At 48.6% G+C, this 17,549-nt stretch overlaps 1 protein-coding gene across 1 annotated transcript; it reads left to right on the forward strand.

Annotated features, from left to right (window-relative positions):
* The first annotated feature begins 1,519 nt into the window (after positions 1-1,519).
* PHYH (phytanoyl-CoA 2-hydroxylase) lies at positions 1,520-16,212 on the forward strand. Its single transcript, XM_050911160.1, has 9 exons — positions 1,520-1,626; positions 5,587-5,642; positions 6,220-6,330; positions 6,449-6,614; positions 7,299-7,380; positions 9,177-9,358; positions 10,140-10,289; positions 11,730-11,861; positions 15,156-16,212. Exons 1-9 carry the CDS (start codon positions 1,534-1,536, stop codon positions 15,207-15,209), a joined length of 1,026 nt encoding a protein of 341 aa, XP_050767117.1. The 5' UTR covers positions 1,520-1,533; the 3' UTR covers positions 15,210-16,212.
* Positions 16,213-17,549: the final 1,337 nt, after the last annotated feature.

The raw sequence follows: 17,549 nt of genomic DNA on the forward strand, positions 1-17,549 counted from the left end.
TGAAGATCTGTTTGCATATGTTGGGGTGGCAAAATAACGCAAATTCTTAGCGTAATTTCCTTCCAGTCCTGATGCTGCTATCCAGTTTATATTATTACAGTGTATTTGTTACTGGGTTTGCTGCCCTCAGTTCACCACTCCTCTCTGCTCTGCCGGCTCTCTCATCCAGATCCCCAACTTCTCCATCTCCTGAGAGAGTAGGTGGGAGAGCAGCCTGCAAGGCTAGACCTGGAGCAGGCAGCACACTGCCTTCCTCCCACCTTCATCCTCCTCAGAGCTCTTACTTCTGTCCCCACCTCCCTGCTCTGTCCTGGTCAGAGATGAATCCTCTTGGCCCAGGGAAAGGGGAAAGATGAAGGACAGCAAATTGCAGCAGGAGATATCCCACCTTCCAGCAGGATCTGCTTCACGGCGTAGGGCTTGAAGGATGAACTGACGGTCACACCAACGGCACAAGCTAGGCTGAACCGTGACATGACACAGGGGGCCTGAAGTCCACTTTGCAGAAGTGGTGAGGCTCTGCGGCGCAGTGGCACCAGGGACACGTGCAAAGATGATGAAAATCATCTTCTGAACTGTGCTGCAGGTCTCAGTTACAGGGCTGTTTTCAGTCCCTTAATATTCTTCTCCTCGAATGTGTCAGTTGATGCACTCACGGTGTTAAGGCAGATGAGAGTGTGCTAAGGACAGTGTATATTGAATGTGCCACCTTTAAGCATATCCCAGCTTCAGAGGAATACCAAGCCTCTACAGCTTATTTTTTGCAACCTCTATTTGCAGCTGCCCACTTCTTTACACTTCTTCCCCCTCTCCCTCCCCCAGGTTTTCCCCCCCCGGCCTTTTCTTCCCTCCCCTCCACCTCCTCAGGTGCTGCATTGCGACTCCTTTTGCTCCTTCCCCTCTTTTCTTACTCAAAAGCGCCAGAGCTGTCCCAGAAGGCTGGACAGAAAGGCCACCCAGCACAATACCCTGCCTCGGCTGCGGATTTGATCCAGGCTGCAGACATCCCAGATCTCTATCAGTGCAAATGAGGTACTTGGGAAACACGCTCAGCCACCCTGCCAGAGTGACAGTGGAGCCATAAAAATCTCTCCAAACTGATTCATGGAGGGATGAGGCAAGCTCTGACAGTCTCCTTAGAGACAGGAGATAAAGAAAATATCCGTGCCGGCCTCAGCCGTGGTCTGTGCCCAAGAGCGCCAAGCGTTGCTCTCTGCACGGGGCTGATGAAATCCTTGCAGCTCAGTAACTGCTGGCAGAGAAGGGGAAAAATATGGGAAGGGTGGGGGGAACGTGCAAAAGCACGCGCTGAGCTTTCCCCACGTACATCCCAGCCTCCAGCAGGCCCTCCCATCTGCAAACCCTGCCAGCCCTCGGCTCCCGGCAGGGTTTCTGCGGCCTTTCTGAGCATGCACGGCTGCTGGCGCATGTGCAGCCGAGGCAAAGGTTGCAGCCGCCAACGGGGCCCTGCTCGTCCCCGGCTGTGTTTGTAGGGTCAGGCTGGGGACAGAGCGCTCCGGCTGCCCGGGCACGATGGAGCAGCACGGAAAGCGGTCGGGGCCGGCGGCTCGGCTGGACGCCATCCTCCGGCACCTCTCCCCGCGGCTGGGAGCAGCCCCTGCTCCTGTATCCTTTCTGATGTGGGATTGAGGTGGGGGGGGAGCGGGATGTTGTCACCGTTGGGGTCGGGGCTCTGCTTCCCCCGCCCAGCGAGCTTTGCCCATCGCTCCCCGCACCCTGCGTGCTTGCGTGTGCGTGGGCGCCAAGGAAGGATTCGGTGGTGGTTTGCCCTACGAGGACACCCTGCCCGGGAAGGACACACAGGCAAAGTCCTTGCCCTGTGCCCTGGTTATGGGGTGGTGACGCGCAGGGACGCCGTGCCCCATGCAGCCCCTCGGCGAGCGGGGATGGACCAGGGCAGCGCTTCCCCTGGCAGCCCCGACTGGTGTTCTGGGGTCAGCACACGTCCCACCCCGAAAACATCTTGCTGCCTGGTGCTTTCTCCCTGAGCGTCAGCCCTGCAACCCGTTGAGTGCTGGGATGTGCGTCTGATGGGCCGTCCACCTCTCGGCAGCCCCCCATGGCACATCTCCCCCAGCACTGAGCAGGGGGGTTACCCGCAGCGAATTTTTCTCCTAGAGATTCGTGGGTTTGGGGGAGACAAAATCTGCAAGGCTTAGCAATTGCACAGCAAGTCTCAGACTTTGTTGCGAGGTACGGACTTGACTGGTAGACCAGCAGCAGGAAAAACATCAGGGTTTGGTTTGTGAGTGGGAAATGAGGTGGAAATGTTGGAGGCTGCCAGCTTTATGATAGATCAGAGAAAGGAAACAAGGGCAGAAAGAAGTTTTCACATTGGTCTGTCCCAGGTTTCCAAAAGTTAAATGAAGACTGCTTCTTGCTGATAGTGTTTTTAAAGCTGCTGCTATAAATCTTGCTTTAAAAAAAAAAAAAAAAGAAAGATTTTTAAATGCTGCTAATTCTCGGTGAGAGCTGAATGCTGACAAGTTACCTCTGAATTATAGTAAATTGGCGAAGAGGATGTGATCAAACAGGATATAGGTGTCTTCAAATATATTAAAAATATGAAGACAGATGGATAGTAGTTGACTCGGACTACCGTAAGACAAAGGTGCAAGTAGGAACACAAAATTGGAAATAAATGCTAGGAAAAGCACCCTGGTTGTAAAGAGAGAGTAAGTAAGGAGAGGCACTGCACAGGCTGTTTTGTTTTTAAATTCAGCTACAATGGTCCTGATGCAAAGAGCTTTAGACAAAAATATGCCTGAGCTGGGCTGGCCCAAGAAAGATGTGTGGATAAAGCAAATGACAGAATCTAATAAGAATAGATTTATTTGATATATGCTAGATCAGTGCACTGGTTTTGTTTTAATCTCTGGCTTTGGTGATTTGGGTAGGACAGTCACTTTTCCCAGTCACTTTTCCTCCCAGCAAATGCCTCTCCTTTTACGAAAGGAGAAATACCTTGCTAGCAACACCAGTCACCACCAGAGACACAAAATGTGAAAACTGCCCGGAGCCCGTGGGGTCCCTGCCCTGCCCTGCTGGGGGGCAGATCTGCGCACCCACCTCTCGCTGCCTAGGGAGCCCTGCAGCAGGGGTTAGCTGCCTTCTGCCAGCTCACCCCAGGCTCCCACCTTCCCAGCCTGGAAAAGAGAGCATCCTGATCTTCTCTATTTAAAATTAAACCTGCTTAACAGAGAGTTTAATACCGTCTTGTACATACCCAGTTTCCCCCTGTAGTTGCTTTTAGGGATTGGTATATTAGCGATTGGTGTATGTTGGTTGTATTGGTATATTGGAAGATGAGTTATTTCTGCGTAACAGTGGAAAAACTCTGCCTTCACAGTGTCCTCTCGTGTGGCCTCAGGAAGGAGAGGAAGCAGCGGAAGGTGAAATGCGGCATATTTTTCTTCGGAGCTTGGTGTAGGAGCCAGAGGGGAGTGCTGCATCGGTATGCCAGCACTTATCTCCTTAGAGGAAGGCAGCTGAGAAAAAGCCGCATTCCCAAGTGCCTGTGGAAGACCTCCATTCCTACAGCTGTGAATTCCGCTTGGGTGCTGCCTGGGTTGGGACACTGGAAAAAAACCAGCACACCAACCGTAGAAGTGAAGGTTTCCTCAAAATGCAGGCAAACAGGGGAGATTGAGAAAGCAAGTGCACCTCTTGAGTGATTTGTGTGTTTGGCTTCTTCAGGTCAAACCCTGATGCCGCTGGCAGAGCGGTGGCTGTCAGGCCAGGACCGTCTCACCAGGTGTCGGTGAGATGGTTTCTAAGACAACTAGACAAGTTTATTGTGCTTGTCTTAGATATGCAGGAGTTTGCACCATCCCTTGAGACTCTGCAGGGAGATGCTTTGGAAAAAGCTTCTGGGAATCTTGAACCTTGCTGTGCCTGTGCTTTGGCCTCTCCAAAAGTGTTTACTTGCTTCTGAGTGGTCCCAGGTATTATATTGCGGGCTCGGCTGGCTAACATGCTTGTGGATACGTTATTCCCAAAAGGGTGTGTGTGAGGGGAACAGAAATGTTTAAAGACTCCATATCTTCACCAAAATGAGCTGCTGGAGGTGGCATCTCCTTCCCAGCCTGTGTACCTCTTGGTTTCAGTTGTCCGACCAGCCCAAACTTGTCCTTTGAATGTTACAAGGTGGCAAGAGCAAAACCAGTGAGAGGAAGAGGTGCTGCAAAGCCTGGGAGGAAGGTGTTCAAACGGGGTCCAGCGCTTGGTGGACTTTGCTGTCCCTCTGTTCTGGGAGGTGGAGGTGTGCTGAGGAGGGCACCACAGCTGGGGTTCAACCAGTGCCTGTGTCTCCATCAGCTGTCTGTGGACGTTTAGGAGCCTGAATGGCCAGGAGTCCCATTTTCACTGAAATTGGACCTGAAACGTGGTGTGTGGAGCGGTAGTGCCCTCAGTTGGGGAATCCCTTGCTCTGGGACCTGCTGTGGTGGTTTCCACCTGCTCTGCCCATGTCCTCTTCCTTCCCTCTCTCTTCCATCCGGTTCTCAGCACCTTTTCCTCCCTCTGGCTCATCATTTTTGCTGCACGTTTTTGCATGTGTCGTGTTTTGTCTCCCACTGTATGTGACTCTCTACCAGCTAATGTTTAAGCTTCCTGATATAAGGACCATAGACACAACTGTTGTGATAAAATCTATTTCTTATTCCGGAAGCATGCATGAAGTTATGGCACATTTAAAAGGTAGTGGTGAGCAGCAGAGGAAAGTCTTTGGTTTACGTAAAACCCCAAAGCAGAGGGGTCTCCAAACACGCATGTGCAGACCCAGAGATGTGCATGAAAATGCTCTTTTTTTGTCCTTGCCACTGGGTGACGCTTCAATACCATGCACGAAGCTCTTGTGAGGCTTCATTAGCAAGTGGGGTTTAATTGCTCTGTCGATGAGAATGCCTCTCTGCATAAGAGAACACAACTGTGTTTATTTAAAGCTGTTGAAATGAATTGAGGTGGAGGACAAGTCCATAACTCTCCTCTCTTCATGCCCTCCCTATCAAGTTTGGGAGGGACCTAGTCTCTGCAGTAACTGGAGAGAAGGTGAGGGTTTGCACCACTGCATGAGAATGCGAAGTCCCAGGTTCACCCCACAGGACTTCTGGCTCCGAATTTGGGGCACCGATGTTAGGAGGGGAGAGATGGAGAAGCACCTCCAGGAGGCAACGCAGGTTTTGGGTAGGTCTGGCTGCTCTCTGGAGCATAGGGAGGGAAATTGGGCGAGTAAACATCTCCACTGAGCATCTCATTGAGTGTCTTGATGTTCTTGGAGGTGAATCGAGGCCCGTGGACTACTCTGGAGTCTCACGCATTTTGTACTGACTTTTCTATATGCGTGGACAAGGCTGTACTATGCTGTTATTTTATACTTCTCTGCCAGACGTGCTACTCCGAAGGTGGGAAGATTGTTTTTAGAAGCAAAATAAACAAGAACATGAATTGAATGTCCAGCACAGCACATCTTTAAGGTGAACTGCATTGTAGGATTCAGGACATGTGTGTATAGATGTTCTTCTGCTCTATTGTGCTTGAGTGTATACTCCTTAACTTCCATCCCAGACAAGCGTTCCTACTTCAGCCGAAGTTAGTGCTGTTCCTCAGCCGGGGAGGTTTTGGTAAGCTGTATCTTCCTTTGTAGAGATTAAAAAAAAAACAACCTGCAGAACTCAATTCTTTTTTCCACCCTAGCATACATGTTGATCCCTAGACATTGTGTAGCCTTTCATTTTGCAAGGGTATATTCTCCTTTGTTTAACTATAGTTTAAGAAAAAAGCTTAACCGTGCATCTTGGAAGTGTCTGAGTGGATAATCTGACTGCAGAGACTATTCCCGTGTGCTTCAGGATCTCTGTTGAGAGTGAAGCTGCTGAGGACCGATCCCAGCTTTCCTGCTCACTTCTCCACTTCGGGAGGGCACGAGGGGGATGCTTTGAATTCTGTCACAGAAGCAGTGGGCGGCTGTGGGCAGAGATGCTGCACAGCCACGGATGCACCATGCCAGCTCTGCTGGGGCCTGGGAAACACTGCACGCCTCCAGAGCCGAGGGGGACATGCAAGTGGGGAGGGTTTCTCACCGATTCTCCCCAGCAGCCGCTGATCCCCGGCATGTCACCATCTTCCAGCCAGGTCTCGCCATCAGTGCTCCCGTTGTTCTGCCTGGCCCTTCTAACGTGTTTCCTCTCTGTGTCTCAGCTATACCCTGGACAACAACATCCTCACCACAGAGCAAAGGCAGTTCTACGAAGACAACGGGTATCTGCTCGTTAAGAAGCTCATTTCTGATGAAGACATTGAGCGCTTCAGGTACGGGGCACTTGCCTAAGGTGCTGGGGGGTCCTGTGTGCAGCAGCATCCTGAGGGAGCTCTGGGAAGCTGGAGGAAGATGGACTCTCCCAACATGGACATTCCCTCTGCTTTGCAGGAAGGAGTTTGTGAGGATCTGTAAAAAAGAGGTGAACCTACCGGGAGCTATGATTATGAAAGACGAGTCCCTGAGATCCCAGTATGGCCAGTCTGAAAAAGTAGTTAATAAAGTGCAGGACTTCCAGGAAGATGAAGAGTTGTTCAGATACTGTACTCTGCCAGAGGTAAAATAAAAAAAAAACAACAAAAAGGGGGATGGTGGTAGAAGAGCCTATATGAATGTATCTATGTTTTAATGCCTATGCAAAGAAGCTGTTTTTTGATTCCGCTAAAGCTGTATCCTTTATCCCTTAGAGCCCCTGTATGTCGCTCCCATAAGTACATATGTGAGGAAGGAATACCAAGCCATCTTTTAAGAGTGTTCTGCGTGAACATGGGATGGATGGTGGTCAGGGCAGAAGACTTAAAGGAGTACTCCTCTGCTCCTGTGGTGCAGAGCCAGTCAGGAACGCAACTCGCCCAAACCGTGCCAGGCTAGCAGGACAGATCAGCAACATTTTCTGAATGGCTTTTATCCAGGCAAAGCATCTGCTCTCTGGGCAGGTCCAGCTTTGTAGCCAATATTCATCTTGTGGCAGACAGCCACAGCTCTGTGGAAGTATGACCCTCCCCACCTTTTCAACCCCACCCAGCAGCCTGCTGCACCATCTTCCATCTTGGCCTCCTACCACCATGCCCGTTTGTGTGCCATGCCAGATCCTGCCTCCTGTCCTGCATCCCTCCATCCCAACCTCCTCCTCCTGTACCCTAGTCCTCAGCCAAACATCCAGGTCCCAGTGCTTCCTCAGCAATCTTTCCTCTTGTCTTTCACGTTTCTAATATTTTTTCTAATGTTTTCTTCGCTGTAGGTCCTCAAATATGTTGAGTGCTTCACAGGGCCAAACATCATGGCAGTGCATACCATGCTGATAAATAAACTTCCAGATTCTGGTAAGGAAAACTTGGATAAGAGGAAAACAGAGAAATTGTTTTGTGTATGCTGTCTATCTGGCCAAAATTGAACTTAGTGTTTTAGAAAAGCTGCTTGAAAAAAAATGAGACAAATTAAAACCAAATAACTTTGAAAATTTACGAGGCCACTTCGGTAACAGTTTGTTTTCTTTTTACCTTGGCTTAATGAGGTAACATTTCTTGTCTTTCAATGTTCAGTGGATGTTTGTTTGCTAAAGACGGTGGTTGTCTTGTCTGCACCACTCACATGTTCAGAGCGGGCAAGCGAGCTCCCTGTTCAGCCAGCTGCGCTTGCATAAAGGCCTAGGGTTTAAAACATGACATGTTTTTTTAAGCTTGACTTTTCAAATATGTTGAAAACAAGTGCTTCTGTGGACCTTGGTAAAAGGCAATAAATACAGAGATCATCCTTTGCTTGGAGTTTATACGCTCCTGACCTCACTGACAGTTGTTGCATGCTCAGCGCTTTGATATGAAGATACTTGAATAGGTGCCAGAGGAAGGATTTTGAAGCCTGGCTTTGGCTCCTGCTGCTGGAAATTGAGATCATAATTTATACAAGGGTGATGGGCAGGGAGAGAGGAAGAGAACCAGACTAACCATATTACAGTTTTTCAAAGTAGCTTTGAGTCTGCATAAGCTGTTTCAGTTTAGCGAAGCTGAGACCTGACTTTTTTTACTGTTTCTTATTCTCAGGTGTGCAGCTTCTGAGCAGATACATAGTACATTGAGTTATTAAAATACTGAGTTTGTTCAAGTCATCTCCACTTGTCATCTTAAATACTCCACAGAAAGCTGTGTCATTTTGGTTTGGAAATTCAACAGGAGATCATACATTTTTAAAGTAAAAACAAAACAGTAACGGACAAGAAATGGGAAGCTGCTCCATATTTGCAAGGTCTCCATTCAATATCTTTGAGGAGTACTTTAGGAGAGGTGCAGATCTCAGGAGAGTTTTGGAGGCTGCCTAAAGTCTAAATAATATAGCAAATGAGGCAAGTGGAAACATCCTAACTATATCTATTTGAGGAGCAAACTCAATGGCAAAACAAATATATAAATAATATATGAAAGGCTGTTTTGGTATGGATATGTTTCCATTTCCGTAGTGGGAAAAGAAGTAACAAACAAAACTCCAGAAATATTTATTTTTGTTTAGACTTCGTGGAAAAAAGCCTCTAGGGCAAAGGCTAATAGAGTGCTGGGTAGACTGTCTGGGGAGGCTGCAGTCCGTAAATTGAGATTTTTTTTTTTTTTTTAAAAGAAGGCTAAATAAACACGTGCCGGGTGCAGCACAGACAGGGTTGATTCTGCTTGCAACACAGCGATAGATCAAGTGACTACAGACAGCACGGCTCTTTGAAAGTCTTTGTACTGGGAAAGGTTTGTGCAACACCATGCTGGTTAAAGTTCACAAACCTGGTGAGCAGCCAAAGTGAATGGTGAAAACTTGGCGGGGGGTTGGTGAAGGCCAGCAAAAGGAGTCTTCTGAGGGACCGCACAGCCAGGCGGCCTCCTGGCATTCACCGTGTCCCTGTGCCATCGCTGACCCAAGAGCCACCACTGTGCTCTTGGTCCATCTTGGGATGGGGTGCGAGCTAAGCCATTTGGCTTCCAGGGCAGTGGTGGGCTGGCGCAGACACTGAGTACACAAAGTCTCTCCAGTGGCAAGCAGCAGCTTCTTAGGACGTGTTACAACAAGTGCAATGGTTTAACGGGAAGGAAAGGGCTGTGTCACGTTTGATGAGGTTGAAGGTTTTGAACCTGTGTTGCAGATAAACAGACTTTTCTCCACCCCATGCATCAGGACTTGCACTATTTCCCTTTCCGGCCTGCGGCCCGCATCGTTTGCTCCTGGACCGCCATGGAGAGGGCCGACCAGGACAATGGCTGCCTGGTCGTGCAGCCAGGGACACACAAGGAGCCCCTGAAGCCTCACGGCTATCCAAAGAGGGAGGTAGAGCATCACGGGGGGCTTGGGAAGGGTGTGCATGAGGGGACCACATTTTGGCTGGGGAGAGCTCACAGTGGAGGGATGATGCGCAGGCCAAAGCTGAGGTTTTCAGTGATGGTTTTTCTGTTTATGCAAACACTGACTTGTTGCTTCGGGAGAGAGTTGCTTGGTTGGCCTCACTCCATGTAACCGGGGTAGATTTGCCTCTGTTCCCACCTTCACCTAGAAATTGTCCAGCATGTTGTGACATAATGGCATAAACACATGCAACCGTTTTCCACTGCCCTTGCCAAGCCTGAGGTCCTCCTGTGAATTTGTTCCTGCCTGGTGAGCATGTGTACTGTCCTGAAGAGGAGAGGAGAAATTGGATAGTAAACAACTGGATGCAATTACGTATCAAGCGGTATCTTCCTCTTAAGAATGGATGTTTCCTGACCTGGCCTGGCATTGGTGATGGTTATACTGGGAGCAGAAGGCTGGACCCCAGCGGTGGCATCAGGCCACACTCGTGGGATTCCCCGGTGCTGTTCTCTGTTCTCTCCAGCTGAGAAATGTTCTTAATTGTCTGAATCCAGCTTCAGAAAATGGAAAAAGTATTATTTTGCTGGACCTCAGGCTTGAAGTAGGAAGACTTGTAGGTGAGTGGGCAGGCTCTTAGTTGGGCATACTGAACACACTGCCCAGAGGAAAGCAGATCAGTAGCTGTCCCTGCTGCCCCTCGCACTGAGAATCGGCACTTGCTCTAATTTTAACCGAGTAATTTCAACTCAGCCTTTTTTCCTAGGGTAAAGGCAACAAACTTTTCCATGGGCTGCTTGATGAGGATGAGAAGAGTCCCAGGGTTCACCTTGTCATGGAGAAGGGAGACACAGTGTTCTTCCATCCCCTGCTCATTCATGGCTCTGGGATAAACAAGACATCAGGTTTCCGAAAGGTAGGAAACCATCTCTTGATATAGCTTTTGATCTTTTTGATTTTTTAAAACTGATCAAACTATCCCCCCTTTCCAAGCTCATGAATATGTGGGTGAACTTTTTAATGAGTTTTTAGTTTCCTGATATACTTTTACACTCTCTTTTTTATTTTTTATTTTTAAACATCTCTGTCTTTTGGGAGAAGAGCATGCTGTGGGGCTCCTTGAGTAAAACAGAGCAGCAGTAGAAATTAGATGTTGAATCTATGTTTGAAGCCTGGCTGGCTGTACTTGCTTTTCCAATAGTTCCCTTTCAGCTGTCCCAAATATCAGGAGCTTCTCTAACTTTCTTCCCCCTGCCTTCTTGGTATCTCATCTCTGTATAGCAGGAGCCTCCATCATCCAATAAAAAATATTTATTTATATGATAACACGACCCATTTTTCTATTAAAGATTTGATTACGCATCATCTGTTTGTTTTGCATCATGATTATTTAACTGAAACAGGCAAAAGTGCCCTTCTTTGGAGGCCTGATAGCTTCTCGGAAGTGGATTCATCCAGGCATGTAAGGGAACTGTAGCCTCTAGTTAGCCACTAGTAGCAAAGCAGATATTTCCCCTCATGCACTGCACACAGGCTGCTCTAATTTTTTTTTTATTTTATTTTTTTTTGCCTGCATCGGCTACTATATGGCCCGTTCTTTCAGCCCCAGTAGCAGTTTACTGGTGTGGAATTCCTTCCTCCTGCAATGCTGAAAGCAGAGAGGACATCAGGTACTGAGAGTCTCATCTACTGGCTCTTTCCTGGCTAGGGGAGCAATAGTCCTGTTTAGTATCCCGCAGAAACACAAAAGCTTCCTCATACTGTGCCAAATCCCAACATTTGTCTCCCTTTGGGGTAAATGAGTGAGTATCCTGGAGCCCTCTGAGCCAGGTTATGGTCCAGCACCCTTTGAGACCTGGCACGATCCCGCTTGCAGCTGGCACAGCTCGTGTAATGGGAGAACAGCTTTTTCCAGTGGGGAATTTCTATTTATTTCCTCTAGACTCTGCTTAAGCAAGAGCTGATTACAAAATAAGTGGTTTGATGTGACTGTCTGGGTACAGAAAGTAAGAACCCTTACTGAACACACAGGTCTGCTCCAACCCTGACTTTCCCTATTCCCACTCTAGTTGCTGATATTCTGAGATTAAGTAGTACAGTTCACGCTGGGGGAGTGTTTGGGAGAGGAGGGAAGGAAGAAGAGCATGTCAGCAAGCAAGAGTATTTCTCCAGCAAGAGTATTTCTCCAATGGGACATTCTCAGGAGAGTAGGAGTGCTCAGAAAGGAGGAAGGAATTTGCTGACATGCTCTCTAAGGAAGGGGTGGGGTGTCCACGATCTGGGATGCACAAGCGTTTTTTCCACCAGTCATTTGTAATCGATGTGGTAGTGAGTGATGCCCGATTTCCTCACACAGAGTATAAGCTGTCACTTTGCCAGCTCAGAGTGCTACTACATTGATGTCAAGAACACAACGCAAGAGCACCTGGAGAAAGAAATAGTAGAAATGATTCGCAAGAAATACAACATGCCTTCTGTGGAACTCAGGGTAAGACTTGGCTATATGCCCTTTGTTACAATCCAGATCAGTTCCCTTTCCTAAGTCTCTCTCATGTGACAGGTTTGTGCTTTTTGCTATGCCCAGTTTAGCAGATCAAGCTGTGCCAAGCAGAGGCGCTTGGCGGAATAGAAGACCTGATGTTGAGAGGATGACCAGCAGGCTTTTTTGGGGCCTTTTTGCTCATAAGGCTGCTTCTTGCTATGCTGGAGAAGCGGCCTTGCTCTCTGGGCAGCCCCTTCACATCCCTTGAGCTCTAGAAGTTCCTCCTCCAGCTCTGCTTGTCAAAATGCGTTTTGTGAGCACGGCTTGATCTCTTCCAGTGCCGGCTGAGTTGGTGGAGATTAGATCAGCACTTCATTATGCGACTGCGACTGATGTAGCATAAGTGAGGAGGAGCCACAGACTCTTCTGTCGTGATGGCTCAGATCTGAGGCTGCTCACATGCACTTCTTACACCATTTGAGGGGGTCTAGACTTTGCCCCGCTGGGGCTAACGTGACAAGGCAGGAATAGGGTGAAGTCTATGCAAGCTTTGCCCTTCACTGCATCTCCTGGTTCATGGTTTGTTGTGGGGAGTGTGTCTGAACCAGAGCTCTTTGCAGTTATATTTGGACTGCACGATTGTATTGGGTCTGCATGGCAAGGTTTTGGTAGTGGGGGGGCTACAGGGGTGGCTTCTGTGAGAAGCTGCCAGAAGCTTCCCCCACGTCCGACAGAGCCAATGCCAGCCGGCTCCAAGACGGACCCGCCGCTGGGCAAGGCCGAGCCCATCAGCGATGGTGGTAGTGCCTCTGGGATAACAGATTTAAGAAGGGGGAAAGTTACTGCACAGCAGCAATTTGCAGCCGGAGGGAGGAGTGAGAAGATGTGAGAGGAACAGCTTTGCAGACACCAAGGTCAGTGAAGAAGGAGGGGCAGGAGGTGCTCCAGGCGCCGGAGCAGAGATTCCCCTGCAGCCCGTGGGGAAGACCATGGTGAGGCAGGCTGTCCCCCTGCAGCCCATGGAGGTCCACGGTGGAGCAGATCTCCACCTGCAGCCCGTGGAGGACCCCACGCCGGAGCAGGGGGATGCCCGAAGGAGGCTGTGACTCCATGGGAAGCCCGCGCTGGAGCAGGCTCCTGGCAGGGCCTGTGGCCCCGTGGAGAGAGGAGCCCAGGCTGGAGCAGGTTTGCTGGCAGGACTTGTGACCCCGTGGAAGGGACCCACGCTGGAGCAGTCTGTTCCTGAAGGACTGCACCCCGTGGGAGGGACCCACGCTGGAGCAGTTCATGAAGAACTGCAGCCCGTGGGAAGGACTCACGTTGGAGAAGTTCATGGAGGACTGTCTCCCGTGGGAGGGACCCCACGCTGGAGCAGGGGAAGAGTGTGAGGAGCCCTCCCCCTGAGGGGGAAGGAGCGACAGAAACGTGTGATGAACTGACCCAAACCCCCATTCCCCGTCCCCCTGCGCCGCTCGGGGGGAGGAGGTAGAGGAACCGGGAGTAAAGTTGAGCCCAGGAAGAAGGGAGGAGTAGGGGGAAGGTGATTTTAAGATTTGGGTTTATTTCTCATTATCCTACTCTGATTTGACTGGTAATAAATTAAATTAATTTTTTCCCCAAGTCGAGTCTGTTTTGCCCATGACAGTTATTGCTGAGTGATCTCCCTGTCCTTATCTCGACCCACGAGCCTTTGGTTATATTTTCTCTCCTGTCCAGCTGAGGAGGGGAGTGACAGAGCGGCTTTGGTGGGCACCTGGCACCCAGCCAGGGTCAACCCACCACAACGATGTAAATAGGAAGATATGGTCATCTCTTGCCCTGAATTCACAAGTATAAGAAGGTGCAATAAATTCAGTGCTCATCCACAGTTTTTATGTCCACAGTTCTTACAGCTTCTCCTCCTAATGGCAGGTGGATTTTCCTTTTAAGTCAAGTAGCCATATCTGACTGCAATAGTAGACTGAATTTTTTTCGTTAAATATAATCCCACATCAATTGTTTAGACTTGAGGCTACAGCAGGTATGTCAGCAGCGATATACATCTGCCTCAAAAAAAAAAAAAAGGGGATAATGGACTCTTGCTGAATAACTGAAACCATTGTGTAAAACAGAGCAAATCTAAATTCTTCAGGGATTCAGCCACTGAAAGAAAAATAAACCTTGTTACTGGGGTGGGAATGTTCTGAGTTTCTTAATCTGCAGCAGTTCACAAGCATGTGCACACCCAATATCAAGGCAGTAAATTCTAGATATAATAGGCAGCGATTTTCTTTTAAAATTTATATATTTTACAGATATTATAATATCTAGGGCATTCTGGAGGAGAGGACTTTCTTTTTCACCTTTGGGGTTTTTGTTTTGTTTTGTTTTGTTTTTTCCCACAGTGTGCCTGGGTATGGTGGGGTGTCCAGCTGTGTTTTGCAAGCCTGATCTTACGTGTAGTCTGCAAAGTTACAGCTAGCTTGACTTTTGATTCCTGGATTTAGGTACACAGTGAAATCCAAAGTGATGCCTAGTGAGGCACTCTCCTCGTGAGAGGAAATGAGGTTGTGCCCGTACAAGCCTCAGATGAGGCTGTGTGTTTTCAGGTAGCTTTAAGCTTTTTTTAACCAGAGTTGGAGCTCCCAGAGGGGTGCCCAGCTCTTATATTTCACCTTCACAAGACTAATGATAAGAACTAAGTAATCCCCACACAGGGAACCTGAGGTAGGAGCTTGCCCAAGACTTACCTCCGTGAAGCAAACAGCGGTGGTCGTCTCTGCTTTACAATCTGCAGCAACGTCTGCCTGGCACCTGATTTCTGGCTAAGGGCTCACATTCGTATCCGTTATTTCCTGCTGGTTTCTGCTGCACAAGGAATATCACTTGCTCATGGGCAGCAGTGTGCAAGGTGTAGTCAGTTGGTGAGCTTTTTTGATCACCCAAAGGCACGCAAGGGAGGCACTGTGTGCACAAGCAGGCGAGAGTGACTTCTGCAAGGGTAATGTTCTCTGTGCTGCTCATGTTTCCTCTTCTGCCGCCTTCCAGAATTGAACCATGGGCATCTTGCCATCCGTGTAACACCTGCAGACACCCTGTCTCGTGGGGATGGAGGTTGCACCTCTTCCTTAGTTTGGGCTGTATTTTTGTTCTTGATATTTAGGATTTGAAACGATATTCAGTAAATGTTTTGGTATGTTTTTATGGGTAGGTAGCTAAGCTGAGAATGCTGTATCTATTTTCATCTCTGTAAACTGGAAACCTGGTCACCATTTTTGCTGGCCCTTAAGGATTTTGCTTTGTCTCATTTTTGTTTTGAAGGATATTTGGAACCTCCGAGCACGGCTTGTACAAGGGGAAAGAATTAACCTGTAGAACAACCTCTGAAGAGGAGGATGGAAAACATGTGCCTGAGAATGAGCTTCTCTGATCGGAAAGTGCAGACCCTGCCTCGGCAGGCAGAATTATGTGTGCTTTGTTGACCTCTGTATTGGTAACTTAGCCAAATGCTGCATCGCAAAATCGTTTTATGCTAATACAAAATAATTGCACTTAGGTTGAACAGCCGATGTATGTCAAAAAAAACCTAGCCTAGAAAAATAGCGATTTGCTGTGGTTATCTTAGACAATCGAAGAATTAAGGTCTTGAAAGAACACTTTGATTTTCTTGATGTTTTCAGTCTGTTTTTTAAAAGTTTCTCACATGACATACCTTTGGAATTATGCTATACTAACATAAGATTTTATGCAAGAAGTTAGGCAAGGGTATGTTTTTTAACGTTTCCAACTTCCTTTTCTATGCAAAAGAAATAAAATTAATCAGAGTTTCACACAAGCCCTCAGTATGAGCTCACATGGGAAGTTATTAGTACAGCTGATGAAGATGGGGATAACTGGTACCAGCAGAAGCGACGGTGTAAGGAACTGGATAAAGGGGAAGCAGCAACCACTCACAGACATAAGAAAATGAGATTGATGGGCTGGAACATGATGGCTAGTAGAGTTCCTCAAACATGACCTGGTGTGGCATCGTATCTTACCAAGCAGCGCTGGGACAAGTGAAATATGTGGCTGACAGGGCTGGGAGCTAGTGGGCCAGCAAACCAGGCTGCTGTTGGCCTTGCACAACCGATCCAAGGCTGTGTGAAATGAGGGAGTCCTCCTTTGAGTCTGGTGGGTCTGGGAAAAGGTGCCTCTTGGTGCTGCCAGTCGGGGAGGTGGTTGGGTGCTCCTCAGGATGCACTGGTGGCAGGGTGGAGCGACGTGCACTGAAATGATCCTCTCGCCTTTCACAATGTTTTTCCTTGCTTTCGGAAAGATTCTTTTGCTTTCAGAATCTATTTTTTTGAAATACAGATTAAATCAGAGCAAAACTGCATTTGAGGGCTGTGTTGTATTATTTCTGCCATTCAGAAATGCTGGTGGTGGGTGCGTCGTTGAACACCCCAGTGCAAAACGTCAATCCTCAGCTCTTTTCCACTTCCCCCTTCCACCCGAAGAAGGTACCAAAACGGCACCAAAGGCTGCACTGACGGGCTCTCATGGCTCCTTCTGCTCTGTTATCCTGCAGCTCGGGAGGTCACTTGGTCAAGACAGGAGATCAGGTGCAGTCCTGTCCTCGACCCACAAGGCTCAAAATCTTCTCCCCCCGGGTGACTGCCTAGACAAGCGGCTGCAAGTCAAAGCTGCTGCAGTCATTCCATGCATGACAACGTAATGCAGAGGGAGGTTTTGCGCTGCTGCTTCTTCCTGCAGCGTCTATAGGTTTTCTTGTTTGTTTGTATGCTTCTAAACAAGGTGAGGTTTGAGCACAGTTATTACGTTGGTCCTAAACCCTTGGTGGTGGGGTGAGGTATCTGTCTGGCCTGTGATTCCCACCCGGAGACAGACATATCCTCTTGGTAGCCTGTGGTTTGACCACAACACCAAGAAGTCTGACGAGGGGGAGAGTTTAGGACAGACCCCCAGCCCTGCTCAGTGGGTGATTTTGAGTATCCTGGTTCCTGCATCTCTTCCCGTGCCCTCTATATAACCCTGGCACTGATCCTGCTCTTGGGGAGATGCGCCATGATGCCTCTCCAGGCTTGGACCTTCTCAGCCTGGTCTTTGCTTGCTGCGTGGGCCCAAGTGAATGATTTCCAGTGAGTTGGAGGCTCCTCCGTTGACTTTGCTGAGCTCTGGCTCACAGCCTAGCTGGTGCTCTCCTTGGGATTTTTGTGAGGACTTAGAGTATCCCATCTGGTTCATGACACAGGATTCGTGGAGAGACTTCACTGTCTGACATTATTGGTGTAGCTGAGTTGACTGCAGAGGGAGCTGTGACCACAGAGAAGAGCTACAGGTATCCATCAGATTCCCAGAGTTGCCAGACTGTGAATTTCTCTTACTACGGCTGGGAGAGAGAAGGAAAGGAAGAACTTCAGCTTTGTTTTTAAAAATTTATGCATCTCTGCCTACAGATTTAGGCTTAAATTTCCTCTTTCAGAAGAACAAACCCATCAAAGACCTCGCAGATCATCTAAATTCAGCAGTTGTCCCACCTGATGAGAGACTCATGTCCTCACTCCTTCCTACAACAACAGGTCGAGGATACTCCAGAGCGTGGGGAGGACTAAGCTTAGGCAAGCTCCCCTCGACTGTGTGCAAGGCCAGCTCAGCTGCATCCTAGCAATGCCAAGGCATCTGATCCCTGTCCCCCAAAATGATCCTGGGCAG

This window comes from Gymnogyps californianus, chromosome 1, assembly GCF_018139145.2.
Source record: "Gymnogyps californianus isolate 813 chromosome 1, ASM1813914v2, whole genome shotgun sequence".
NCBI lineage: Eukaryota > Metazoa > Chordata > Aves > Accipitriformes > Cathartidae > Gymnogyps > Gymnogyps californianus.

What these genes read in the sequence shown, in the direction of transcription:
- PHYH (XM_050911160.1), top strand. Translation starts at nt 1,534, where the DNA reads ATGGAGCAGCACGGAAAGCGGTCGGGGCCGGCGGCTCGGCTGGACGCC. An exon ending in TGGGAGCAGCCCCTGCTCCT is followed by an intron (nt 1,627 to 5,586) that starts GTATCCTTTCTG and finishes CTTCCATCCCAG; the next exon opens with ACAAGCGTTCCTACTTCAGC. An exon ending in TGCCTTCTGTGGAACTCAGG is followed by an intron (nt 11,862 to 15,155) that starts GTAAGACTTGGC and finishes TTTGTTTTGAAG; the next exon opens with GATATTTGGAACCTCCGAGC.